A 23868-nucleotide genomic window follows, 5' to 3' on the forward strand; every position below is an offset into this window, starting at 1 on the left:
CACAGTAACCCACTGTTCCTCTGTTGGATTACTAAAGTATTGTGACAATTTGCTTACTACAAAGCTTAAATCTGGTCTTGTACATGTACTCAGGTAGATCAAACTTCCTACTACTTCTCTGTACAATTTTACATCTGACAAGAGCTCAGAATGGCTGTAATTTAGCTTTGGTTCACAAGGTGTCGCTCTAGGTTTGCAATTCACCATGTCAAACTTTTCAAGCAATTTTACTGAATATTTTTTTCTGTGACATTTTCACACATGCATCACTCTGGCTAAAATCAATACCCAGAAAATGTTTCAGATGACCTAAATCTCTCATGTGGAATCTTGCTTTAAGCATTTCTTTTACATTCATCACTGCATTTTCATCACTGGCAGCAATGATCAAGTCATCAACCCATATTATCAGAATCACTTTTTCATTGTCAGTTTCTCTGATGTAAACACAATGGTCTGTCAGGTTTTGTACAAAGTTGTTGTCAGATAAATAGTCATGTAATAACTTGTTCCAGTTCCTGCCTGACTGTTTCAAACCATATAGTGACTTCTCTAACCGATACACCTGTTTGGTACTAGAGTGCTCTTTATAACCCTCAGGTTGTTCAATATATATTTCGCAATCTATTGGAGCATGCAGATACGCTGTTTTAACGTCCATCTGATGTAAAATCAGGTTCTCCTGAGCTGCTTTTTGCATGATAACACGGACACTGGTCAAGTTAGCTGTAGGAGAGAACGTCTCGTCATAGTCAACGCCCATTTTCTGACTATATCCCTTAGCTACGTATCTTGCTTTATATTTGTCAGAACCATCAATGTTATTCTTAATTGCATAGACCCATCTACCCCCCACTACGTCTTTACCCACAGGTAAGTTGGTCAGGGTAAATGTGTTATTCTCTCTGAGTGACTGCATTTCGTCATTCATTGCATTGACCCACTTTTCTGAATTAGTTGAGTTTACAGCTTCCCTGAAGGTCAGGGGTACATCACACATGACTCTATAACAGTAGTCCATGCTAAAATGTGTCTGGTCATCACTATCCACTTCACATGTATAATCTTTTAAATATTCTGGTGGTCTCCTATCTCTGGTAGGATAACGTGTAGTGTCCTGTGCTGGACTGCCCTCAGGTTTTGTCACTGGACTCTGAACATGGGGACTTCTCTGAGCTCGACCTGGACTCCTCTGTGCATGGTCTGGACTCGCATGTCTATGCCTAGTCTCCTTTTTCACCCCAAAGTCATCATCATCGTCATAAACAGGCGTTGTGTCAGTCTGAGTCTGCTGCTCAGTAATCTTCCTGCATGAAAATTTCACAAGTCTGTGCTTTTTCACTCTATGAGTGCCAGGATAATAGACTATGTAGGCCGGGCTATTTTTGTCATATCCTACAAAAATACCCTCTTCACACCTTGACTCTAGCTTTGTCTTGTCCTGTTTATATGCATAACATGTTGACCCAAACTTTTGCATTCTAGATACATTTGGTCTTTTTCCAGTCAACAGTTGGTAAGGAGTCTTTTTAGTGCGTCTGTTAAAACACCTATTTCTAATGACAGCAGCTGTCTGCACTGCATATGTCCACAAACACTTAGGTAACTCGCTCTCTATGAGCATACACCTAGCCATGTCAAATAAGGTTCGCCAACTGCGTTCAGCAGTACCGTTTTGATGCGGCGAGTACGGTGCCGACGTCTCATGTCGGATTCTATTAGTACGAAGCAGTGTTTGGTAATTCTTACCAGTGAATTCCGTACCCATATCAGACCTAATACATCTGACCTTCCCATAAGGGGCTACGTCTGCTAAGAACTTTTCAGTTGCTTGGACTGTGTCACTCTTATTTTTAAGAAAATAAGTAAACATTGCACTGGAATAATCATCCGTAAAACATAATGCATATTTATGCCCATCCTTAGACTCTGTGGCTATTGGTCCTGCTAAATCAGTGTGTACCAAATCTAGAGGAGCTTTGGCCCTCATATCAGGCTTCCTGTTTCTAGTTTGGACAAACTTGCCTTGTGTACAGACATCACATTGTAATGTTGACTTGTCTACTTTACCTTTAATAGTCATACCAGAAACAACATTTTGTAATTGTTCTACATCTGCATAATTACAGTGACCTAGGATCTCATGCCATGTCTGTAAATCATTACATCCCATACACTGGTCATCACATTCATTTTTCTCCACTGTGTGTAAATAGTACAATCTATTGTGTTCATGGATATAGAATTGTGTACCGTTTCTGTGTTGTAGGACGTCTTCACCCTCCTTGAAGATGACGGTTGCTCCGCTGGCAGTAGCTGCTTTCACAGAAAAGATGTCCTGCGGGTATGAAGGCACAAATAGTGCATCTTTCAGCACTGTGCGTCGGTGGCGTCCTGCGCTGTCCACCAAATACACCTCTGCATCTCCTCTGCGCTCGGCGACCCCTTTGCTCCTGGTTCCATCGGCCAGCTCCACACAGTGAGTTTCTGCCTGGAACCCGTCGTCAAAGGATTTGAACCTTGACACGTCGGTGATGATGTGAGAAGTGGCTCCTGTGTCCACCATCAGACCTTTTCCTCTGACACCAGATCCGCGTCGGATGTCTCTGCGTCCACTTTGGATGTCTCCGCGTCGGATGTCTCTGCGTCCACTTTGGATGTCTCTGCGTCGGATGTCTCCGCGTCCACTTTGGATGTCTCTGCGTCGGATGTCTCCGGCAACGAACGCGTAGTCATTGTCCTCCACTGCCTCGGAGACCCCTCGGGCGTTGTCTCGCCTCTGTCTCCGTCTGCAGGTTGCGTCACGGTGTGTGTTGCTCCTACAGTGGCTGCACCACTGTGTTTGTTCACATGAGGTGGATTTGTGACCTCGTTGGCCACACCTGAAGCAAACAATATTGTCCACACTCCCCGTCCAGCGAGTCCCACTAGCACTGGCCGTAGCAGGTTTGCCCCTCGGCTGAACTCGGGCCTTCATGACGTTGTCCTCTGATGCAGTCGTGCCGCGTAGTTTCTCTGCGTAGTATCCCCTCAGGATTTTCAACGCCTCGCGCCCATTGTCTGCTGCCTCCCTCATTACAAGGGACAGACTCTTATCGTCGAGGAATTGTATGAGCTCCGCGTAGGCTTCACCATTCTTTTCTGCATCTGCAGCGCGGACAGCAGCCGTTGCTCCTTCTGCTGGCGGTGTCAAGATTGTGTCTCTTAGTTTCTGTAGGCGAAGGTGGCCTAAAAATTTGGTCTCCCATAATTCATAGTTCTTTTCGTCTCCGTCAAAGACGAGTCGATACCATCGACCACCACCAGTACCTCCATCTCTACAAGCCATGGTGCTAGTAGTAGTAGCCTACTACTAAAACTAAGACACGCCGTTTTATCTCGGTGGCTCACCGGTAAAATAAATATCCTCTTGGGTAAACTCGACCTGGGCCCATAACCTGTTGACAGAGTTAAACGAACGGTACCCAAGAACCTAAACTAACACTGAATGAGGAGCAAACAAATACGCAGCAGGCGGCAGGTAATGTGAAAAGGGAAGAACAAAAATTTATTAGCACCTGTGCAGCACATATACAATCAGGGCATGTCACGTGACCAGCAAGTGGCCAATCAGTCATTGAGAGCACAAGAGACAATACGTCAACAATAGCATTTCCAGAATGTGTGGCGGGCCGGTAAACAACTAGTTGCGGGTCGCAAATAGCCCCGGGCCGCACTTTGGACAACCCTGATTTACGTGGACCCCGAAGTTGAAAAACTTATTCGGGTGTTACCATTTAGTGGTCAATTGTATGGAATATGTACTGTACTGTGCAATCTACTAAAAAAAGTTTCAATCAATCAATCAAAAAAGTTGTTTTTATTTTTTTTTGCATCATTGACTTTATTTTGCTGAAGCAAAAGAGAATGATTGTATTATTGTGTCGATTACATTGTTGTATATGTTTAACTGTTCACAAAATGGTTGATTAAAAATGTTGTTTTGTTTGCATGTCTTCACATTGTTTTCTTCAGATTCCAAACATGATCAACAAGTTCAAGGCAGATATCACTAAATCATTCAAGTAAAAAGTATCGCCACCGTCACAACTGGATCCACGCCTACTCGGCATCATATCGACAACCAAATGTGCAGTATCGCCCACCGCTAGTTTATAAATGGCAATTTGCAATCTGATTGGCTCTTGATGTGGTCATCATCAATGCAGTATGAATGTTGCATGAGGGTTGATTAAACTAGTGCACCTGCGCAAATAGTGATCACAATATAACATTTGTTAATGCCTAAATTACATATTTTTAAATGTGGCAAGTGAAAGAAAGAAATGTCGAAAAACGGCGGTGCACTGAGCAGGAAGAAAAAAATACTGTCTCCATGGTAACAGGAAGGAGGCAAGACTTTGGGAGTTTACGTAAGATTTGGAAAGCCGAAGAAACCTGCCTTTAATGTCTTACTGTTTTGATAATAATAATACATTTAATAATTACATATCCCCTGCTAGAACAGAATAATAACACAACTTCCTATGTAAATACGTTTTATTTTAAAAATCAGTTTATTGTCTCTTATGGGTGAGGGTGGACCTACGTCACTTCCGCATACCAATCCCCTAGCAACCAGGAATTCGTTGAAAACAAACCAGCTCACAGCGAACACAGCATTGACAGAAAAAGCATTTAACGAGCGTTGTGGCTTGGAAGTCGGCGTTAAATCCTTCATTTACGCATTTTTATTTATTCGCATATCGTGTGAAAAAACGAAAATGTATTATTTGCGTCAGACTCGTCTCAGTGAACTTTAAAACTTCTCAGGCTCAGCTTAGCTTGCTAGTTAGCTTAGCCTGCGCGCTACTAAGAAAGAGACGCGGAAGTTATCAACAACAAGATCAAGTGTTAGTGTATAAAATATTGAGAAATTTGAGGGCTACATGTATTGTTTAAGTACAACTGTTCTTCGCCAGGTGTTCTTTGGCCGCCCTGGCTTACGTTTTCCCGGTGGTGTCCATCTTAACGCTGCCTTTGGTATCCTCTCGTTGTCCGGTTTTCGAAAATAGCTAGCTAGGCTTTAGACTATATAGTATAAACCGCATGTTATTTTTGTACAACAATAACTTCAGCTGTCGAACGTTATAAGGTAAAAATTCAACAAGTACAACATTAGCACGGACGGTATAGCCAAGTTGTGGTTAAGAAGGTGGATTTTTGTTCCTTATATTTACCAGAAACGAAGTGATCCGAACACACGACCCGGGACTTTGGGGGACTCCAGTGAGAACCGTCCTCGTTTTCCCAGTGTAAAGCTGCGAGCCATTTGTCTCGTCTCTGTGGGCTTTTATCGCGCTTTGGCAGAACAAAATACAACCTTTGTTTTCCCTGTTTCCAGTTGTGGTTAGCACAACCAAAAACAACACAGTTTTTCGGCATTTTGGAGGCAGAATGACGGGTTTAGCCAGCGTAGGTCGACAGGTTAAAGAGTAATGGCAACGGTTTGTTTTCAACGCCAGTCTTGTTGCTATGGCTCGAAGAACCCGTATGTAGCTCAGTTGCCTGGATGTCGGCCCTCACCCATAATTATTTTTACTTTCTTTGACAGGTTTTGATTGTATGAGAATTGTTTAATGTGATTTAAATGGCTCAACCCGATGTAAAATATTGGAACAAAATACTGATGGGTATTTTATTGGAAGTGCCTGAATGTGTTTGTACATTAGCAGTGCATATGTATGTTCACTGTTCAATAAAAAACACAACTTCCTACAACATTGATAGGATTCCTGTTGCTTATTCCAATCCCTTCTGGCATGGTCTCTTATATACAAGTACAATTTCTCACCTATGAAATACGTCATTTGGAACAATAAAGTTCAAGTTAAATTACAAATGATTGTCACACACACATGAGGTGTGGCGAAAATATTCTCTGCATTTGACCCATCACCCTTCATCACCCCCTGGGAGGTGAGGGGAGCAGTGAGCAGCAGCGGTGGCCGCGCCCGGGAATCATTTTTGGTGATTTAACCCCCAATTCCAACCCTTGATGCTGAGTGTCAAGCAGGGAGGTAATGGGTCCCATTTCAGTAGACATATGTTACAAAAGGAAATTTATTTTCCTCAACAATTGGTTCAAGAATGGTATTATTTTAGTGAGTCAGCTTTTCAATAAGAAGGTCAACTTTTTAATTACAAAACATTTTTTAAACCATTTTAAGATTCCTGTGACTACCAAACAAATTGCTATTGTATTTGATGCCATTCCAACAAGTCTTGTTATGTTGTACAGGGCTTAATCATTTCCTCTTTCTGCTGTAACAACTGTGAATGATCCACTGACACTCCTGTAGGAAAACTTTGTTTTAATCAGAAAAAAAATAACAGAAAAATCCGCAGCTTATTCCAAAATGATTGTGCGTCTGTCTCCTATGTAATTGCGCTCTGGAATAATGTTGTGAATGACATCTACTTACAAAGTCAAAGAGATTCATTTCAAAATCATTCATGGTTATTACCATGTAAAGACTGCGATTTTTAGATACAAGAAGGACATTGATGTTACCTGCACCTTATGCAACATGCATCCAGAGACTGTTTAGCACCTGTTTTGGACCTGTGAAAGCACTCCATCACTATGGCAGGGCATCTGTCATTTCATCCTGGACAATATTCATGACAAAATTGTGCTTTGTTTTAAAGATGTGCTATTTGGATTTACACTGGTTGAAAAAAAATGTGTAAAGGAATTTTACCTTTGCAACCTCATTATACTATTGGCTAAGTTTTATATTCATAAATGTGAGTTTCTTGTTTTTTGTGCCTTTAAAAAAGAATTAGAACTATTTGATTGATTGATTGAAACTTTTATTAGTAGATTGCATAGTACAGTACATATTCCGCACAATTGACCACTAAATGGTAAAACCCGAATAAGTTTTTCAACTTGTTTAAGTCGGGGTCCACATTAATCAATTCATGGTACTTTAAAACACTTTCTACCTCTAACAACCAAAAAGCTGTGAACATTTGGATTATTTACAGAACTTGTGTGAGCCTATAGGCTTTACAGTTTGTTTGATTGATTGATTGATTGAAACTTTTATTAGTAGAATGCACAGTACAGTACATATTCCGTACAATTGACCACTAAATGGTAACATGGGGGGGGGGTTAGGTTTGGTTGGTATCAACACTTCAGTCATCAACAATTGCATCAAAGAAATGGACATTGAAACAGTGTAGGACTGACTTGGTAGGATATGTACAGCAAGTAGTGGACATAGAGAGAGAGCGATCAGAAAGCATAAGAATAAGTATCTACATTTGATTATTTACATTTGATTATTTACAATCCGGGGAGGTGAGATGTGGAAGGGGGAGGGTGTTAGTTTAGGGTTGAAGTTGCCTGGAGGTGTTCTTTTAGTGCGGTTTTGAAGGAGGATAGAGATGCCCTTTCTTTTACATATATATATATATATATATATATATATATATATATATATATATATATATATATATATATATATATATATATATATATATATATATATATATATATATATATATATATATATATATTTTAAATTCTATTTTAGTTGCTTTATTGAGTTTACAACCCCCTGGCGCTGTTTTGTACTGTTTTTTTTTTTTTTTTTTACTATTTCTGTACTTTTAAAAATTATTATTATTATTTCTTGATTGTATGTATATGTTGCACATGATAAATAAAGGTTTATAAAATAAAAAAAATAAAAAATAAAAACCTAACAACTTCCGGTTAAAATTGGTGCGATCGTGTGATTGGTGCATTTCAGCGCGTGGAATCATGGGAAAGCGCCCCGTTCAAATCTGTTTCCGGTTTGTTCTGTTCCGTTTCGTTCGACATGAAAAACATGGAGCCCAACCGGATCAGGTAGTCTAATGTTTCTAAATATAAATGAATACGTTTGTTTGCACAGCGTCTTCAACATAATAGATGATGTTTCGTGCCTTTACTGGTTACATCAAATACGGCGTTAAATATGTTTGTTTGTCACGTGCCAGTTTTTTTTTATCGACGTCCAGCCAGGGCGTCTCTATCTGTATTATTAACGATTGAATGTTTTCCCTACCTATATATTTCACCACCATGGCTAAATTAGCACACAAGTGTTTCGAGTTGTAAATCGTGTAGACGAAAATGACGTTTTGTGTCAGCACATCTTTGCATATTTGTTATTGTTTTCAGCGGTGTTTTTCAACCACTGTGTCGCGGCACACTAGTGTACCGTGAGATGTTGTCTGGTGTGCCGTGGGAGATGCTGTCCATCCATCCATTTTCTACCGCTTGTCCCTTTTGGGGTTGCGGGGGGTGCTGGAGCCTATTTCAGCTGCATTCGGGCGGAAGGCGGGATACACCCTGGACAAGTCGCCACCTCATCGCATGGCCAACACAGATAGACAGACAACATTCACACTCACATTCACACGCTAGGGCCAATTTAGTGTTGCCAATCAACCTATCACCAGGTGCATGGTTTTGGAGGTGGGAGGAAGCCGGAGTACCCGGAGGGAACCCACGCAGTCACGGGGAGAACATGCAAACTCCACACAGAAAGATCCCGAGCCCGGGATTTAACTCAGGACTACTTAGGACCTTAGTATTGTGAGGCACATGCACTAACCCCTGTTCCAACGTGCTGCCTGGGAGATGATGTCATTTCACCTAATTGCGTTAAAAGTATTTTTTGCAAACCGGTAATTAAAATCCGCAAATGTGCCGTTGTTGAGTATCTGTGCTGTCTAGTGCAGTGTTTTTCAACCTTTTTTGAGCCAAGGCACATCTTTTGCGTTAAAAAAATCCAGAAGCACACCACCAGCAGAAATCATTAAAAAAACGAAACTCAGTTGACAGTAAAAAGTCGTTGTTGCAATTGTTGGATGTGACTTTAAACCATAACCAAGCATGCGTCACTATAGCTCTTGTCTCAAAGTAGGTGTACTGTCACGACCTGTCACATCATGCCGTGACTTATTTTGAGTTTTTTGCTGTTTTCCTGTGTGTAGTGTTTTAGTTCTTGTCTTGCGCTCCTATTTTGGTGGCTTTTTCTCTTTTTTTGATATTTTCCTGTAGCAGTTTCATGTTTTCCTTTGAACGGTATTTCCTGCATGTACTTTGTTTTAGCAATCAAAAATATTTCAGTTGTTTTTATCCTTCTTTGTGGGGACATTGTTGATTGTCATGTCATGTTCGGATGTACATTGTGGACGCCGTCTTTGCTCCACAGTAAGTCTTTGCTGTCGTCCAGCATTCTGTTTTTGTTTACTTTGTAGCCACTTCAGTTTTAGTTTCGCTCTGCATAGCCCTCCCTAAGCTTCAATGCCTTTTCTTAGGGGCACTCGCCTTTTGTTTATTTTTGGTTTAAGCATTAGACACCTTTTTACCGGCACGCTGCCTCCCGCTGTTTCCGACATCTACAAAGCAATTAGCTACCGGCTGCCACCTACTGATATGGAAGAGTATTACACGGTTACTCTGCCAAGCTCTAGACTGCACCGACACTCAACAACAACACATCATTTGCAGACTATAATTACTGGTTTGCAAAAAATATTTTTAACCCAAATAGGTGAAATTAGATAATCTCCCACGTCACACCAGACTGTATCTCACGGCACACTAGTGTGCCTCGGCACAGTAGTTGAAAAACACTGGTCTAGAGCTCGGCAGAGTAACCGTGTAATACTTTTCCATATCAGTAGGTGGCAGCAGGTAGCTAATTGCATTGTAGATGTCGGGAACATGGTTTGTCGTGATCACAATTTGCGGGCGGTAACCTGTAGGTAAAAAGGTATCTAGCTCTTAAACCACAAAAAAACAAAAGGCGAGTGCAGCTAAGAAAATGCATTGAAGCAAAACGAAACTAAAACTGAACTGGCTGCAAAGAAAACAAAAACAGAATGCTGGACGACAGCAAAGACTTACAGCGTGTGGAGCAGACGGCATCCACAAAGTACATCCGTACATGACATGACAATCAACAATGTCCCCACAAAGGATTGCGTCCACACAACTTAAATAGTCTTGATTGCAAAACCAAGCAGGTGCGGGGAATAGCGTTCAAGGAAGAAATGAAACTGCTACAGGAAAATACCAACAACAGAGGAAAAGCCACCAAAATAGGAGTGCAAGACAAGAACTAAAACACTACACGCAGGAAAACACAAAAAAAACTCCAAATAAGTTATGGAAATATTTAAGTGGACAATGGGAGTGTATATTTTGACAATAAACTACAAAATAATACAAAACAAACTAGTCCCCGCCGGCACTCACGCTACCGCTCCCTCTCTTCTATCGCCCACACACTCACTGACGTCACTCACCTCACGGCCACACACATACGCTACTGTCATAACATTTTCTTTCCAATTCATTAATTAGGCAACTAATTTGAAACTGGTGTGGGTGGCTCTATATATAATAGCCCACTGCAGACACATGCAGAAATCAACAAGGAATCGAAAAGTATTAAATCTGTGACAAAAATAAAGGTTGAAAATTACTGGCTCACAGCAGTGCTTTATCTCTGTCGACCATTTTTGTCTTTTGAGCAGGACTTGAGATGCCATCAGGGGCCAGAAATGGTAACTTGTTTCTCCTCGATTGACAGTTCCAGACAGTTTGCTCTGAGCTGATGTTTTTGTTGTTGAACGAGTTGCATTTTACATCATTTGTGTTGCGAACGAGTCGAGAATGTCTGGTGTGGAACATTGTTGTTGCATTTGTGTTTTGACAATCAGGCACGTGCACAGAAATTTTGAGGGCCAGGGGCTCAAGCCCAAAAAAATTGCACCTCTCGCGAAAATTGTTCGATTTGATTTGATTAAAAATGTATTATCGATGCATCTTTAATTTATGTACATTAATGCAGTTTTACAATTTTTTAAGCATTCATCACTAGCAATTAAGGCTGGGCGATATTGATGAAAATGTATATCTCGATATATTTTTACTTAAACTCGATATTTGATGTATATCTCGATATATTTTCCGGTGAAAGTACACATATAAAGATATTAATTTTTGAGAGATATTAGAATATTACAACTAGAATAATACACAAAGCGTGCTACTATGAACCTACCATCCATTATTCAAAAGTTCTAATGTGTTAAAACTTTCAGAATAATGGAAATTATGTTTCGAGTAAAGAACAACAGCCTTCCAGCTTGTATTCTGAGTAGGAGTGTAACGGTACGTGTATTTGTATTGAACCGTTTCGGTTACGGGGGTTTCGGTTCGGTACAGGGGTGTACCGAACGAGTTTCTAAGCTAAAGTCTTAACAAGCTGCTTTGCTTCTACTGCCTCTGTCTCAGCACCCAGCATTTTCCCACCCACACAACCATCTGATTGGTTACACACAAAGCGGTAACAGCCAATCAGTAGTGCATATTCAAAGCGGTAACAGCCAATCAGCATTGCGTATTCAGAGCGCATGTAGTCAATGCTTCAGCGTCGAGCAGGTAGGTGTTTAGCAAGTAAGCATCAGGCAGCGGACTCTCCCAAATTATAATAAACACCTCCCAGTCAACTCATAGTAACATCACTATGAGCCCGTTGACAATCTAGAAACTTTAAACTGCAGCTCAGCCCGCTCGCAGTCCTGGCTTGAGGTGAAGGCTAATTAGCTTTTAGCGTAACGTTAGCTCATTTTGCGGTATGTGTGTTACGGACAGCAAAGCCCTGTCTGTATTTCACTTTACCTTTTTCTGTGTTGATTGAGCTGTGTTGACGCAGCAAAAAAGGACATTAACTGTTTAATGTTGCACTTTTTATATGTAGAAGAAAAGTTTTGTCATTTTATTTAATTTGAGCAACAACTTGAGGCAGTTTAATGTTGATTAACGTGGGCAGAATTACTATAGTGTTCCCAATGTTAAAAGGATAAAGCCATTGTTTACAAATTTGGTAAATAAATAACCAAAAAAATGTATATTTTGTTGTTTTCTTACTGTAACGAAAATGAACCGAACCGTGACCTCTAAACCGAGGTACGTACCGAACCGAAATTTTTGTGTACCGTTACACCCCTAATTTTTAGGTTATTTAAATTAAGAGGAGGAAACTATAATTTACGGGGGATATTGATTTTTGAAATGTGTAAAGTAAGAACGAATATAAAATACAAATGTATTTCAGTTTTAGGAGTTAAATGGGGGAACAAGCTTAGTAATGAGTTGAAGACATGTAGTTCTTTGAGGTTTAAGAAAGCCTTGAAAGGTGAAATAATTGAAAATTATCAAATATAGCAACGATTACTTTCCTCCCAGTGATTTTTTGAACGTTGATGTAAGCAATCAAATTTTCAGTGAATGTGTAGGATAGGCAAATATAAGCCTTGGCTTCTGTTTATTCCTTTTTCGGTCATTCTTTTTCTTTTTGTGTGTGTATGTGTATGATTGTTAATATGTATAATCTGTGCTGTTAAATTGATCACACAAAATGGTTGATTATATGACCAAAATAAACTAATTTCATTCATTCATATTCAGTGAAATTGAAGTGAATGACAACTGTACTGTAAACAGTCAGTGGCACTTTTATTAACCCAGTTAGTTAAGATGGGTTTTAACAGCACATAAAATAAACTGTTTAAGTAGTACAGAATTAAATAACATAAATACAATAGAAAAGTATTTTTTTTCTACGTAAAATAAATAACATAGCTGTGCAAATTATTACAAAATGTATCAAATTCGGATAAAAAAATACATTTGCAGGCAGGCACTGTGACCCGCCCTATCTTGCCTCTGATTGGCCTGTCCCTAACCAATCGGGAATCATAATAGTAAACAACCAACCTATCATGGATGTTCGTATAGTGCAAGCACGTCTTGGAAGGAGGAAGGGGAGGGGTTTAGTAGCCCATGGAGGGGGGCAAGGAAGACAACAAATAAGTAGCGTTTGGTCATTTTAAGGTGAAATAAATTATATCGATATTACAATATTTTCTTAATTCATATCCTGTTTAAAAATATATTAATATATCTTACAAACTCGATATATCGCCCAGCCCTACTAGCAATGTTTCAAAACAGCGCATTTGTAACAAAAGCAGTTGAATTAATTCCCATTCCATGTATTAAATGAATGGAAATGTGTTCAAAACTGAAACATAAGTGTCGAAAATAAAGGGGCTGGTCGAATCACTAGGTGAGGTGGCTCGCTGTGGTCAGCCAAATTTTAGAACCGTCTGCATTATCAATCAATCAGTCAAAGTTTATTTATATAGCCCTTAATCACAAGTGTCTCAAAGGGCTGCACAAGCCACAACGACATCCTCAGATACCACATTGGGCAAGACAAAACTCAACCGAATGGGATACAATGAGTAACCTTGGAGGGAACCGCAGATGTGGGGACCCCCGTCGTTCATTTCTGCTGAGCTTTTATGCCATTTTACTAAAGCAGTTACAGTAACAATCTACATTTTATGTTATTAATGCTAACTGTAATCGAAACATGGAAGTGAAGCTCCAACCAACTTTCAGCAGGCATTTGCTCCAGTGAAGACAACTCACGGCGAAAATGTGTCTTTTCTTGTCGGGAGAACGACTTGCGATAGCTTTGGCCATGGCATTTCCATATTGTACCCTTCTCTTTGTCCATTTCTACTCGCTATTTTTGCTCTTGTGGCTCAACTGTGACCAGTGAACGAAGCCACATTTTCCGACGCTACACAATGGTCCGATGGTCAAAAAGGGCACACATAGTTACTTTGACAGCCCTATATCTGATTCCCTTACAAGAAATAACAGAAATATAGGACATTTCACATGCAGTGCCCAGTATCCAGAATTTATTTTAGTCACACTGGTTGATAAGTTTGCCTAAAAAGTTACTGAATCATTTTCAACACACTGAATCGTTTTGGATCGTATAATTCTAAAATAATGATATTGTGCCTGAATCGTATCGCTATCACAAATTCCGAATCGAATCGTTAAAACAAAAAATAAGAAACAACTCAACCCAATGGGATACAATTAGAAACCTTGGAGGGGACCGCAGATGTGAAATGCAAATGTTAATACGTATACCCTCTTTACCTGCACTAAACATGACAAATGTCAGTAAACGGCTGCTATTCTATTTGTGTACAGCTCCACTAATGGACATTGGAGTGTTACTTTCAAAGGCAAAATTAAAGTATTGCTAGAAACATAATTTTATATGGGTCTTTATTGTATTATATGTATAGTACATGTTCCAAAAAGAAAAAAGCATAAAACACCACCAGAATTAGAGATATTACAAGTCAAAGTGATGAAGCTTAGTGTTACGCTCATGACTTGGTGTAACTAAACATTACCCTATAAGATGAAGGCAATTGCATTTTATTGATATTTGAAATGTATTCAATGTTTATAAATTAATATTTAAATATACTAAATGTAAAAAGGGGAATAAATATTCAAAATAAGATAATTAAATGAAATCTAGTTTGGTTACGCCATCATGAGCGCAACACAAGGTTGTAAAAGTTTCAACTACAATTCTAAATAAGATGTCAAAAGCAAACTGAAATCAAATACACACAGCTTAAAGATTGATCAATACCTATTTAAATTTAGTAATACACAAATATGATGATTTATGAAAATATAAAATAAATATACCTGAACAGAACGCTCATGATGGTTACACCAAAAAGTAACGCTATGAATCGCGTTTTTCCAAGTTTTTGGGGCATTTTTATGCTATTTCCAAGCATTTCCTTTTCATTATCGTTGATTTTAAATGGTCAAACTAATGCATATTATATATGCATGCCCTAGTAAACAAAACAAAAAAAGTCATATTTATTTTGATTGTTACATTTTGAAGTACATTTGTGCAGGTGGGTGCGAATGTACCCATTACCAGAGCTGTACACATTTAGGAAATGTTCGGAGCAATGGCTGCGCTAATGTTGTAGTGTTGCGATTTTTTTCTATTGGTGTCTGTCCATACACAGACACACAAATTGGAAAACAGACATGTGTATCGGTTAGATTGAGATACGCAATAGGAAATTGTTTTGCTACAAAAATACTTCCATATTTAAACAATTAGGGGGAATTGATGACAGAATCATTTTTATTCTTAAATTAATAGAAAAAAACAGGGCTCCAGCAGAAAGGGCACTTAGAGCGCTTCACTTTTTCCACATTTTGTTATGTTACAGCCTTATTCCAAAAATGTAATACATTAATTTTTGTCCTCCAAATTCTACACACAATGCCCCATAATGACAATGTGATTTTTGTTTGTTTGTGATTTTTGCAAATGTATTCAAAATAAAAGATCAGAGAAGAAACACATCCATCTCTGCAGCAATCCACCAATCTGTGCATGTGCCTGTTGACAATGCAAGTGTGAGCACTTGATCATGTCTACATTTCTTATAGTTTAAAGTGAAAATGTGAACGTGTGTGATTTTTAGCGCGGCAAAGACACCCCTGAACAGTGCTGGCCAGAGGAGGAGTAAAAGCAGGAGCTACCGGCAGTCATACCGCAGCTGCTTAGGTGCGGCGTCACGTCTGTGTTTGACCCCGGCGATGACGTCACGGCGCCTCAACACCAACAGAAAAGCGCCGGAGTTGCTCAACATCGCTGTGAGCCATATCGAGCCCTTGCCGCGTCTTGCTCGACGAGATCGGTCCTCATAACCCTCCTCTGCGCTCGTCACAGGAGAGGGTGGACGCCCAGCAGCTGGCCTTACTGATGAGAACGGAATGGCAGCTGTCCTACGTCACGCCCCTCTACCAGTTCCGCTACACCCAACTGAAGAGCTATGCCAGGCAGCTCTCTGCATATCTGACTGCAGAGAAACAGCAAGGCCTGGCGGTGGGGGTGGATGTCAGCCTGAGCTACAGAGTCACCTTCTCCGTGGTTCACGGGATGACCCAAACTGAAGTTGATGCCGAGACCGTCTTAATACAGGTGAACATGGCACTTTTTTATTTGGGGTGCGCTGATCGATCGGTCACCGATCAGTACTGGGCGATTCTTGTGAGAAAGTATGTGATCCCCATTGCTGATTGATGGCGATCACAAACAACCAATCCCCTCTGGCGGACACTGTATTTATTTGTAGTTCCCCGACTGACAAGCGGCTAGCAGCTTTTTGCCGCTCCCCGAAGCTGATAATCATTTCCTTTATGGAAGAAAAACTATATTTCTCAATATCTTATGTTGTATTATCACTGGAGGGCAAGACTAAACATGTTCCACACATAGAGCTTGGGTTGCGCAATATAGACGATATAAATTATATAAAAATGAATTATATAAATTTGGCCAACAGAGCTTTTAATACTATCATTATATCAAGATAATGCATGTCAATAACACATTCTAGCAAATTTGACAGTGACAAGCAAACTAACCGTTTTGACCGCAATGTTGCATCTAGTGGTGTGAATCTTTTGGGCATCTAAAGATTTGATCCCATTCCTGGGGTAACGATTTGATTCAGAAACGATACTCGATTCAACGCGACTCTTGATTCAAACCGATTTTTGCAATGTATTATTTGGCGTAACATTTATATTGAAACTTCCCCAAAATAGGTTACAGTTAAGATAAGTTACCTCTGGTTGCATGGAGCAATAAGTATTTAAAAAAAAAAAAAAAAGTATTATTAAAAAAAAAAAAAGTTTATATATATGGTAAATGGGTTATACTTGTATAGCGCTTTTATACCTTCAAGGTACTCAAAGCGCTTTGACACTATTTCCACATTCACACACACATTCACACACTGATGGCGGGAGCTGCCATGCAAGGCCCTAACCACGACCCATCAGGAACAAATGTGAAGTGTCTTGCTCAAGGACACAACGGACGTGACGAAGTTGGTAGAAGGTGGGGATTGAACCAGGAACCCTCAGGTTGCTGGCACGGCCACTCTGCCAGCCACGCCGTCCCCTATATATATATATATATATATATATATATATATATATATATATATATATATATATATATATATATATATATATATATATATATATATATATATATATATATATATATATATATATATATATATATATATATTAGGGCTGCAACTAACGATTAATTTGATAATCGATTAATCTGTGGATTATTAGATTAATCGATTAATAATCGGATAAAATAGACAAACTACATTTCTATCCTATCCAGTATTTTATTGAAAAAAACCAGCATACTGGCACCATATTTATTTTGATTATTGTTTCTCAGCTGTTTGTAAATGTTGCAGTTTATAAATAAAGGTTTATTAAAAAAAAATTATTAAAAAAAAAAAAACTCTGCTCATGCGCATAGCATAGATCCAACGAATCGATGACTAAATTAATCGGCAACTATTTTAATAATCGATTTTAATCTATTTAATCGATTAGTTGTTGCAGCCCTAATATATACTATATATATACAGTGTATATATATAGTTTTTTAAAATCGAGTTTTAAAAATGTTGTATTGATTAGGAATCGGGGTCAATTAGATTCGCGATTTGGATGTGAACCGATTTTTTGTGTGTGTTTGCACCCCTAATTGCATCTTTGTTAGCGGCTAATGTCCTTCCAATGTGCAAAACCACTTAAAAGTCGGTAATTCTCGCGTCAATTAAACAATGTTTCTTACATCCCTCATATCATCAATGGAGGACAAGGAAATAGCTAAACATGCTACACGACACACCGTAGGAGGATAAGCCAACCACGGGCTAGAGCACTTTAATGTAAGCCAAGTAGTATTTAGTATCTAGAACTAGGCCATATGGCAAAAAAATTTCACAATAAATTTTTTTCATATCATCCGATCTCAATTAATATCACGATTATTATTTTTTTTATTAAAGTCAGATTGTCCCATGCAGGATTATAGCGAGTGTCGTTGCATCCATACTGTTGACTACTGCATCATCTTGTAACGGACATTTCCGCCATGTTTGATCGAGGTAATATACGTTAACAGCTGACAACTGTCATTTTGTTCATATAAATAAGTGTGCTTACTACAGGTTCAACGGTACAGGTAACCCACGCTCCAAGTTGAATGATTATTTCAGGAACAAAACAATGATTTACCGTATTTTTCGGAGTATAAATCGCTCCGGAGTATAAGTCGCACCGGCCGAAAATGCATAATAAAGAAGGAAAAAAAACATATATAAGTCACACTGGAGTAACAGTCGCATTTTTTTGGGGAAATTTATTTGATAAAACCCAACACCAAGAATAGACATTTGAAAGGCAATTTAAAATAAATAAATAGTGAACAACAGGCTGAATAAGTGTACGTTATATGACGCATAAATAAATAACCAACTGAGAACGTGCCTGGTATGTTAACGTAGCATATTATGGTAAGAGTCATTCAAATAACTATAACATATAGAACATGCTATACGTTTACCAAACAATATGTCACTCCTAACCGCTAAATCCCATGAAATCTTATACGCCTAGTCTCTTACGTGAATGAGCTAAATAATATTATTTGATATTTTACGGTAATGTGTTAATAATTTCACACATAAGTCGCTCCTGAGTATAAGTTGCACCCCCGGCCAAACTATGAAAAAAACTGCGACTTATAGTCCGAAAAATACGGTAAACACAAAGTGTCTGTATGCAGTGTTTAGTACATGTTATATCAGAGGAGTTGAATCTTTGCAGACACATAAACAAGAAGTCAGATTAAAAAATATTTAGATATAAAAATGCCTCATTCTGATTAAATTAGTGGGTGTGTTTATTCTCTCAGTCGGGACTAATGAAGACTTCTGTGTCATACTTCTTTATTTTGTTCTTCTGGGCTGTACTACCAGCTGTGTAATGGAAAGAGGCACAACGTTGATTGAACATTCATTACGTCGTGACGAGCCTGATTTTCATGCGGTGCAACAGGAGGTCATGCACTTTCACAAAAACCCACGCAAACGTACACAAACACACACAGGATCATGGTCAATAAAGGATTGTTCCGTGCAGGATTATACCAATCATCGTTGCTTCTGTACTGTTTACTACTGCGCTAACTTCTAAACGACAGTTCCGCCATGTTTGAGCAAGGAAATATGCTGACAGCTGATCACGTGATCGAACTCAAATTAATCGCGATTAACAATCACGATCATATAATCACCCAGCCCTAATAGTATCAGGTCGAAACCACAGTGGTTGGATCGGTTTTTTTTTATACTATCGTTTTTCTTTCTGTTTTACAAACTTAATCAGAGCCAATAGTAGTAAGTATTGCTCCAAATTAATGTTAAGTATCCAAACAAGAGAAGCATAAGTGCTTATTACATTTTAACAGCATTGCAGATAGAAACATGTTACAACAGAAAGTAACCAGATATTAACAGTAAATTAGCACGTTGAGTAATAATTGTTGTCATAATATGTAAGCAGTTAAATTAGGGGCCTCTAACACATTTTAAAATGGTTCTGTTATTTGTATACCAACTAATATATATGGTGACATATCGCATGATGCTGCAATATACAGGTATATCGTAATATAGATCTAAGGCCATATCGCTCATCCTTACGGAGAGCAAGCCAGGAGCATCCAGGCTAATAGCTAAGCTAGCTTTAAACTCGTGGTGTGCGGATCGATACTGCAATAGTGATACTTTTGATACAAACTTTTTCAACCAAGGGCTGCATACTGAAAAGTCAAAGTATGCCAGGGCCATATTGATATTTTTTCCATTTAAAAAAAATGCTAAAAACAGATATTGTGTCAGCTATGTATTACAGGTGACTAATTATATTCTTATTAATTAGAACATTTAAGCTTTTTCTAATTATATTCCGATTTTGTATCTTTTTTTTACTTAAATGTTTACTATAGATTTTTTCCCCCATGTAAGAATACAATAAAATAATAATACGGTTGTTTAACTGCATAACCTAGTGTCAAAAATGCTGCCTGTATGAAAACATTAATGTTCAGTTACACATTTAACAGTGTTTATTATAGTTGTAATTTTTACAATTAATTTATAAGTCTGTAATACTTTATTTTTTAATTAACCAACAAACTAAACTTTGTTTATATTTTAAGTATATTTTATTTTTAATGTGAGAACTTTTAATATTTTAGATCAGGGGTGTCAAAAACTTCTCAACCAAGAGCTGCATACTGAAAAGTCAAGTATAGGGGGGACTTTTAAAACATATGTTTTTCAAAGATTGCTCAAAACAAAACTACCATCTACTACTCATTTAAATCATTTGGTATTTGTCCTCAAAGTCTTCCTGTCTCCAGGGAACTACTGCAAGTTTGTAAACGTGATCAAAAACAAACAAAGAAAAGATTTTGAGAAGACAAAGGTATCGATCTAATCACTCTCGTATCGATCACAGACTGATACGACCAGTTGAATCGACACTAGTGATGTGCAATACCACTAATTGTCGTTCCGATCCGATACCGAGTAAAATTCAGGCTGGTATCGGCGATACCGATCTGATACCTTGTGTACCTAACGTGTCTGCTTAAATTTTAAAAAGTGTGTATTTTCAAATAATTGCATATGTTAAAAATAGTAGTAGTACGATAGTAAAAATTTAACAAAAAATATTTAATAAAAAATCAGAATGTAATGACATAAAGCTGACATTTTTAAACTACAGTAATAATAATAATATACAAAGTCACCTATAACCCAAGGTTTTGTCTGTATACTGTGTATATATATATATATATATATATATATATATATATATATATATATATATATATATATATATATATATATATATATATATATATATACTGTATATATATGACAAAACTTTGGGTTATAGGTGACTTTGTATATTATTATTAGTTTAAAAATGTCAGCTTTATGTCATTACATTGAGTTTTTAAAAAAAAAAATTCAACATATGTAATTATTTGAAAATACACACTTTTTCAAATTTAAGCAGACACGTTAGGTACACAAGGTATAAGATCGGTATCGCCGATACCAGCCTGAATTTTACTTGGTATCGGATCGAAAACGACAATAGTGGTATCGCACATCACTAGTGCCGATTCAACTGGTCGTATCAGTCTATGATCGATACCTTTGTCTTCTCAAAATCTTTTCTTTGTTTGTTTTTGATCACGTTTACAAACTCGCAGTAGTTCCCTGGATACAGGAGGACTTTGAGGACAAAACACAAATGATTTAATTGAGTAGTGGATGGTAGTTTTGTACGTACTAAAAGAGAATAAGGAAGTTCTGTAGTTTAAAATATTATGTTAACGTTTAACTGCCAACAGTACTCACCATAAATACCGTAAGTTAAAAAAAAAAAAAGTACAGTTGCTACATGTGGTTGGTATTGGTATCAGCCAATCTCATGGGTGGTGGGCATTGGCAACATAAAATCCTGATATCGTAACATCTTTACTTTTTATAGGAGATGCTCAGACAAATTTCAAGGACGTTGGCAAAGTCATCTTTTCCATTCCTCCGCAGATTTACTGCAAGCCCTTGTTTGCCAGGCAGGATGAGCCCCCGAAGGAAGTGTGGAAAGGCTGGCTCACATGCATCAACGGCAGCCATGACTACATCAACTCACTTCCAAAAGACTTGACCTGCCTGCCACTATTTGGCAGCAGCAAGACCGAGGCGCTGACCGCTTCCGTCAAATCCTGGTTCCAGAAGAGCTTTGACTGTTTCTTCGCCCCGTTGGAGATCAGCCACACGATCCTGCAGTGGCTGGTGGCGCTGTGGACCAACTGCCACGCAGAGCCCAATACCCGGCAACTCCAAATGGTGTGGACTCTCCCGGTCGTGCCGGCGCTGCAGGTCACCTACGCTGTCGACCCGGCAGACGCCTGGCAGCTGTGGTGCAGTGTGAGGCGAGATCCGCAGGAAAGGATGACCGAACATGACATTATTGACATCGAGGAGGTGATGAGGCTCATGAAGGGACTCATGTGCCACTTCTACCGACACTTCAGGGTGGACCTGTCGGCTGGGACCTTGAGTCAGGTGTCCACGGCACTGGGAGGAGCCAAATGTAGCGGGAAGATTAAGGTACCGTCATCTTGAGACCGGATGTAAAATACATCTCTTTGTATTGTTAATGTGTGCTTCGGTTTCAGTTTTTAAACAGCAACTACATGACCGCCATGCTGACGTTGCTGACCGAGTGCGCCCTCCTCAAGATGCCAATTTGAAGAAACCTGCAGATGGTAAATTAAATCAGGTCTTATGTTGAAGGGGAACTGGAATTTTGTCCATCATCCACAATCCTTATGATAAGAAAACACAAATTATAAGCAGTGAAAAACTGCTAGTACAAGGCAGCTAACGACACTGGTAATAAGATTAATCTACTCCGCCTATAAAGCGCTTAAAAAACGGCAACAACGCTCCTTTACATGCCGTGACCTGCATATTATCCAAGCTACAGCAACATTCTAATTGTAAGAGCTAACACAGAGGAACTACTTTTCTGGCATAGTGACTCAGGTTGTTCAATAAAATCGATTCTCACCCGAATAGGGATTCTTATTTATTCTGATTCTAAATAGATTAATCATTTTTATAAAATATATATATTTTTCTTTTTAAGAATCAGTTCCAGAGATGTTTTTAGGCCATCTCCATGCTGACTGGCTGCGCGTATACTTAACCTGTTTTTAAAAAAAGTTATTATAATTCTTTTTTTATTTTATTTTTTTTAAGAATTTATTAATCAATCCATCAAAACAATACCATAATAATGCAATAAACAGAGCAATTATAATTCATTCTTGATTTGATTGAAAACATGTTTAAAAAATTCAATCGACTTCATCTTGCACAACTTCCGACATATAAGAGTCTGATATGATGGTCTAATGATTAGACCAGAGGTGCCCAAACCTTTCCCACTGACTGACACATCAAAGGATGCAGGGACCGTTTTGGGTAAGTTTAACCTTTAAAACCAGTACAATATTTTTTTCCCCCAAAAAATAGAAAGGACAATTTCGATAGAAATTTCGTGTGAATGCTGAGGAGCCAAAGTTGAACTGAAAGGTTAACAGTTAGCGCACGAGACAGATAGCCTCAAGTCACAAAAAACATGAGCAAATGAGCTAAAAAAAATGCCAGCATGTTTAGTTAGCATTTGTGAAATACCAAGATATGACACTGAGGTGTATACCATCTAAATTAGCTGGTAAATCTAGCATGCAAATGTTGGCATGTTAAAATGCTGACTGTAACATATGTTAAGTACCTAAATATATAACTCTGAGGTGTGTACCTAAAAATGTGTTTGTTAGCCTGCTAACGCTAACATGCATCAAGGTGTCTACCTTCAAAATTAGCTAAAAAAAATTAAAATAAACAGCTATCATTTTTCAAGTAACACAATATTTGACACTGAGGTGTTTACCTGCAAAATTAGCAACAACAAAAGCTACTATTACAATGCTATCAATGTGCCAGGGGCCATTAAACAATTGGCTAAGAACCACAATTGGCCCCCCAGGCCGCACTTTGGAACCCCTTGAATTAGACCATTTCGAAAAAAGCAGCCACCAACCAGTATTCTCGATTTTAGCATCAAACCATTCATGTCTTGGAGTGACAATTCCCTCTCACAATCGAAAAACTCCATCCCAAGAATGGGAATTGTTTTGAGTATTAAGATTCACATCCCTCGCAACTGCCATTGGAGCTGCCCACCAACCACAACTGTAATGCTGTCACTCTGTTCAACTTCCTCCATGAACCGAAGTAGCCTGTTCCCAAACTAGGATCTAGGATCCTCCAGTAATATTCACTTTTTTGTTTTTTTGGCCTAAGACTTGTTTTGTACAGAACTGTAAAGTCATTTGTTTGTTATTCTGTATT

At 38.5% G+C, this 23868-nt stretch overlaps 1 protein-coding gene across 1 annotated transcript; it reads left to right on the forward strand.

Moving 5' to 3' along the window:
* The first annotated feature begins 7791 nt into the window (after positions 1 to 7791).
* Positions 7792 to 23862, forward strand: LOC133657528 (centromere protein L-like). The gene is made up of 5 exons (XM_062058975.1): positions 7792 to 7903; positions 15460 to 15631; positions 15708 to 15959; positions 21493 to 22056; positions 22125 to 23862. Exons 1-5 carry the CDS (start codon positions 7875 to 7877, stop codon positions 22197 to 22199), a joined length of 1092 nt encoding a protein of 363 aa, XP_061914959.1. The 5' UTR covers positions 7792 to 7874; the 3' UTR covers positions 22200 to 23862.
* The last annotated feature ends 6 nt before the right edge of the window (positions 23863 to 23868 follow it).

Source organism: Entelurus aequoreus, linkage group LG01 (genome assembly GCF_033978785.1).
Source record: "Entelurus aequoreus isolate RoL-2023_Sb linkage group LG01, RoL_Eaeq_v1.1, whole genome shotgun sequence".
NCBI lineage: Eukaryota > Metazoa > Chordata > Actinopteri > Syngnathiformes > Syngnathidae > Entelurus > Entelurus aequoreus.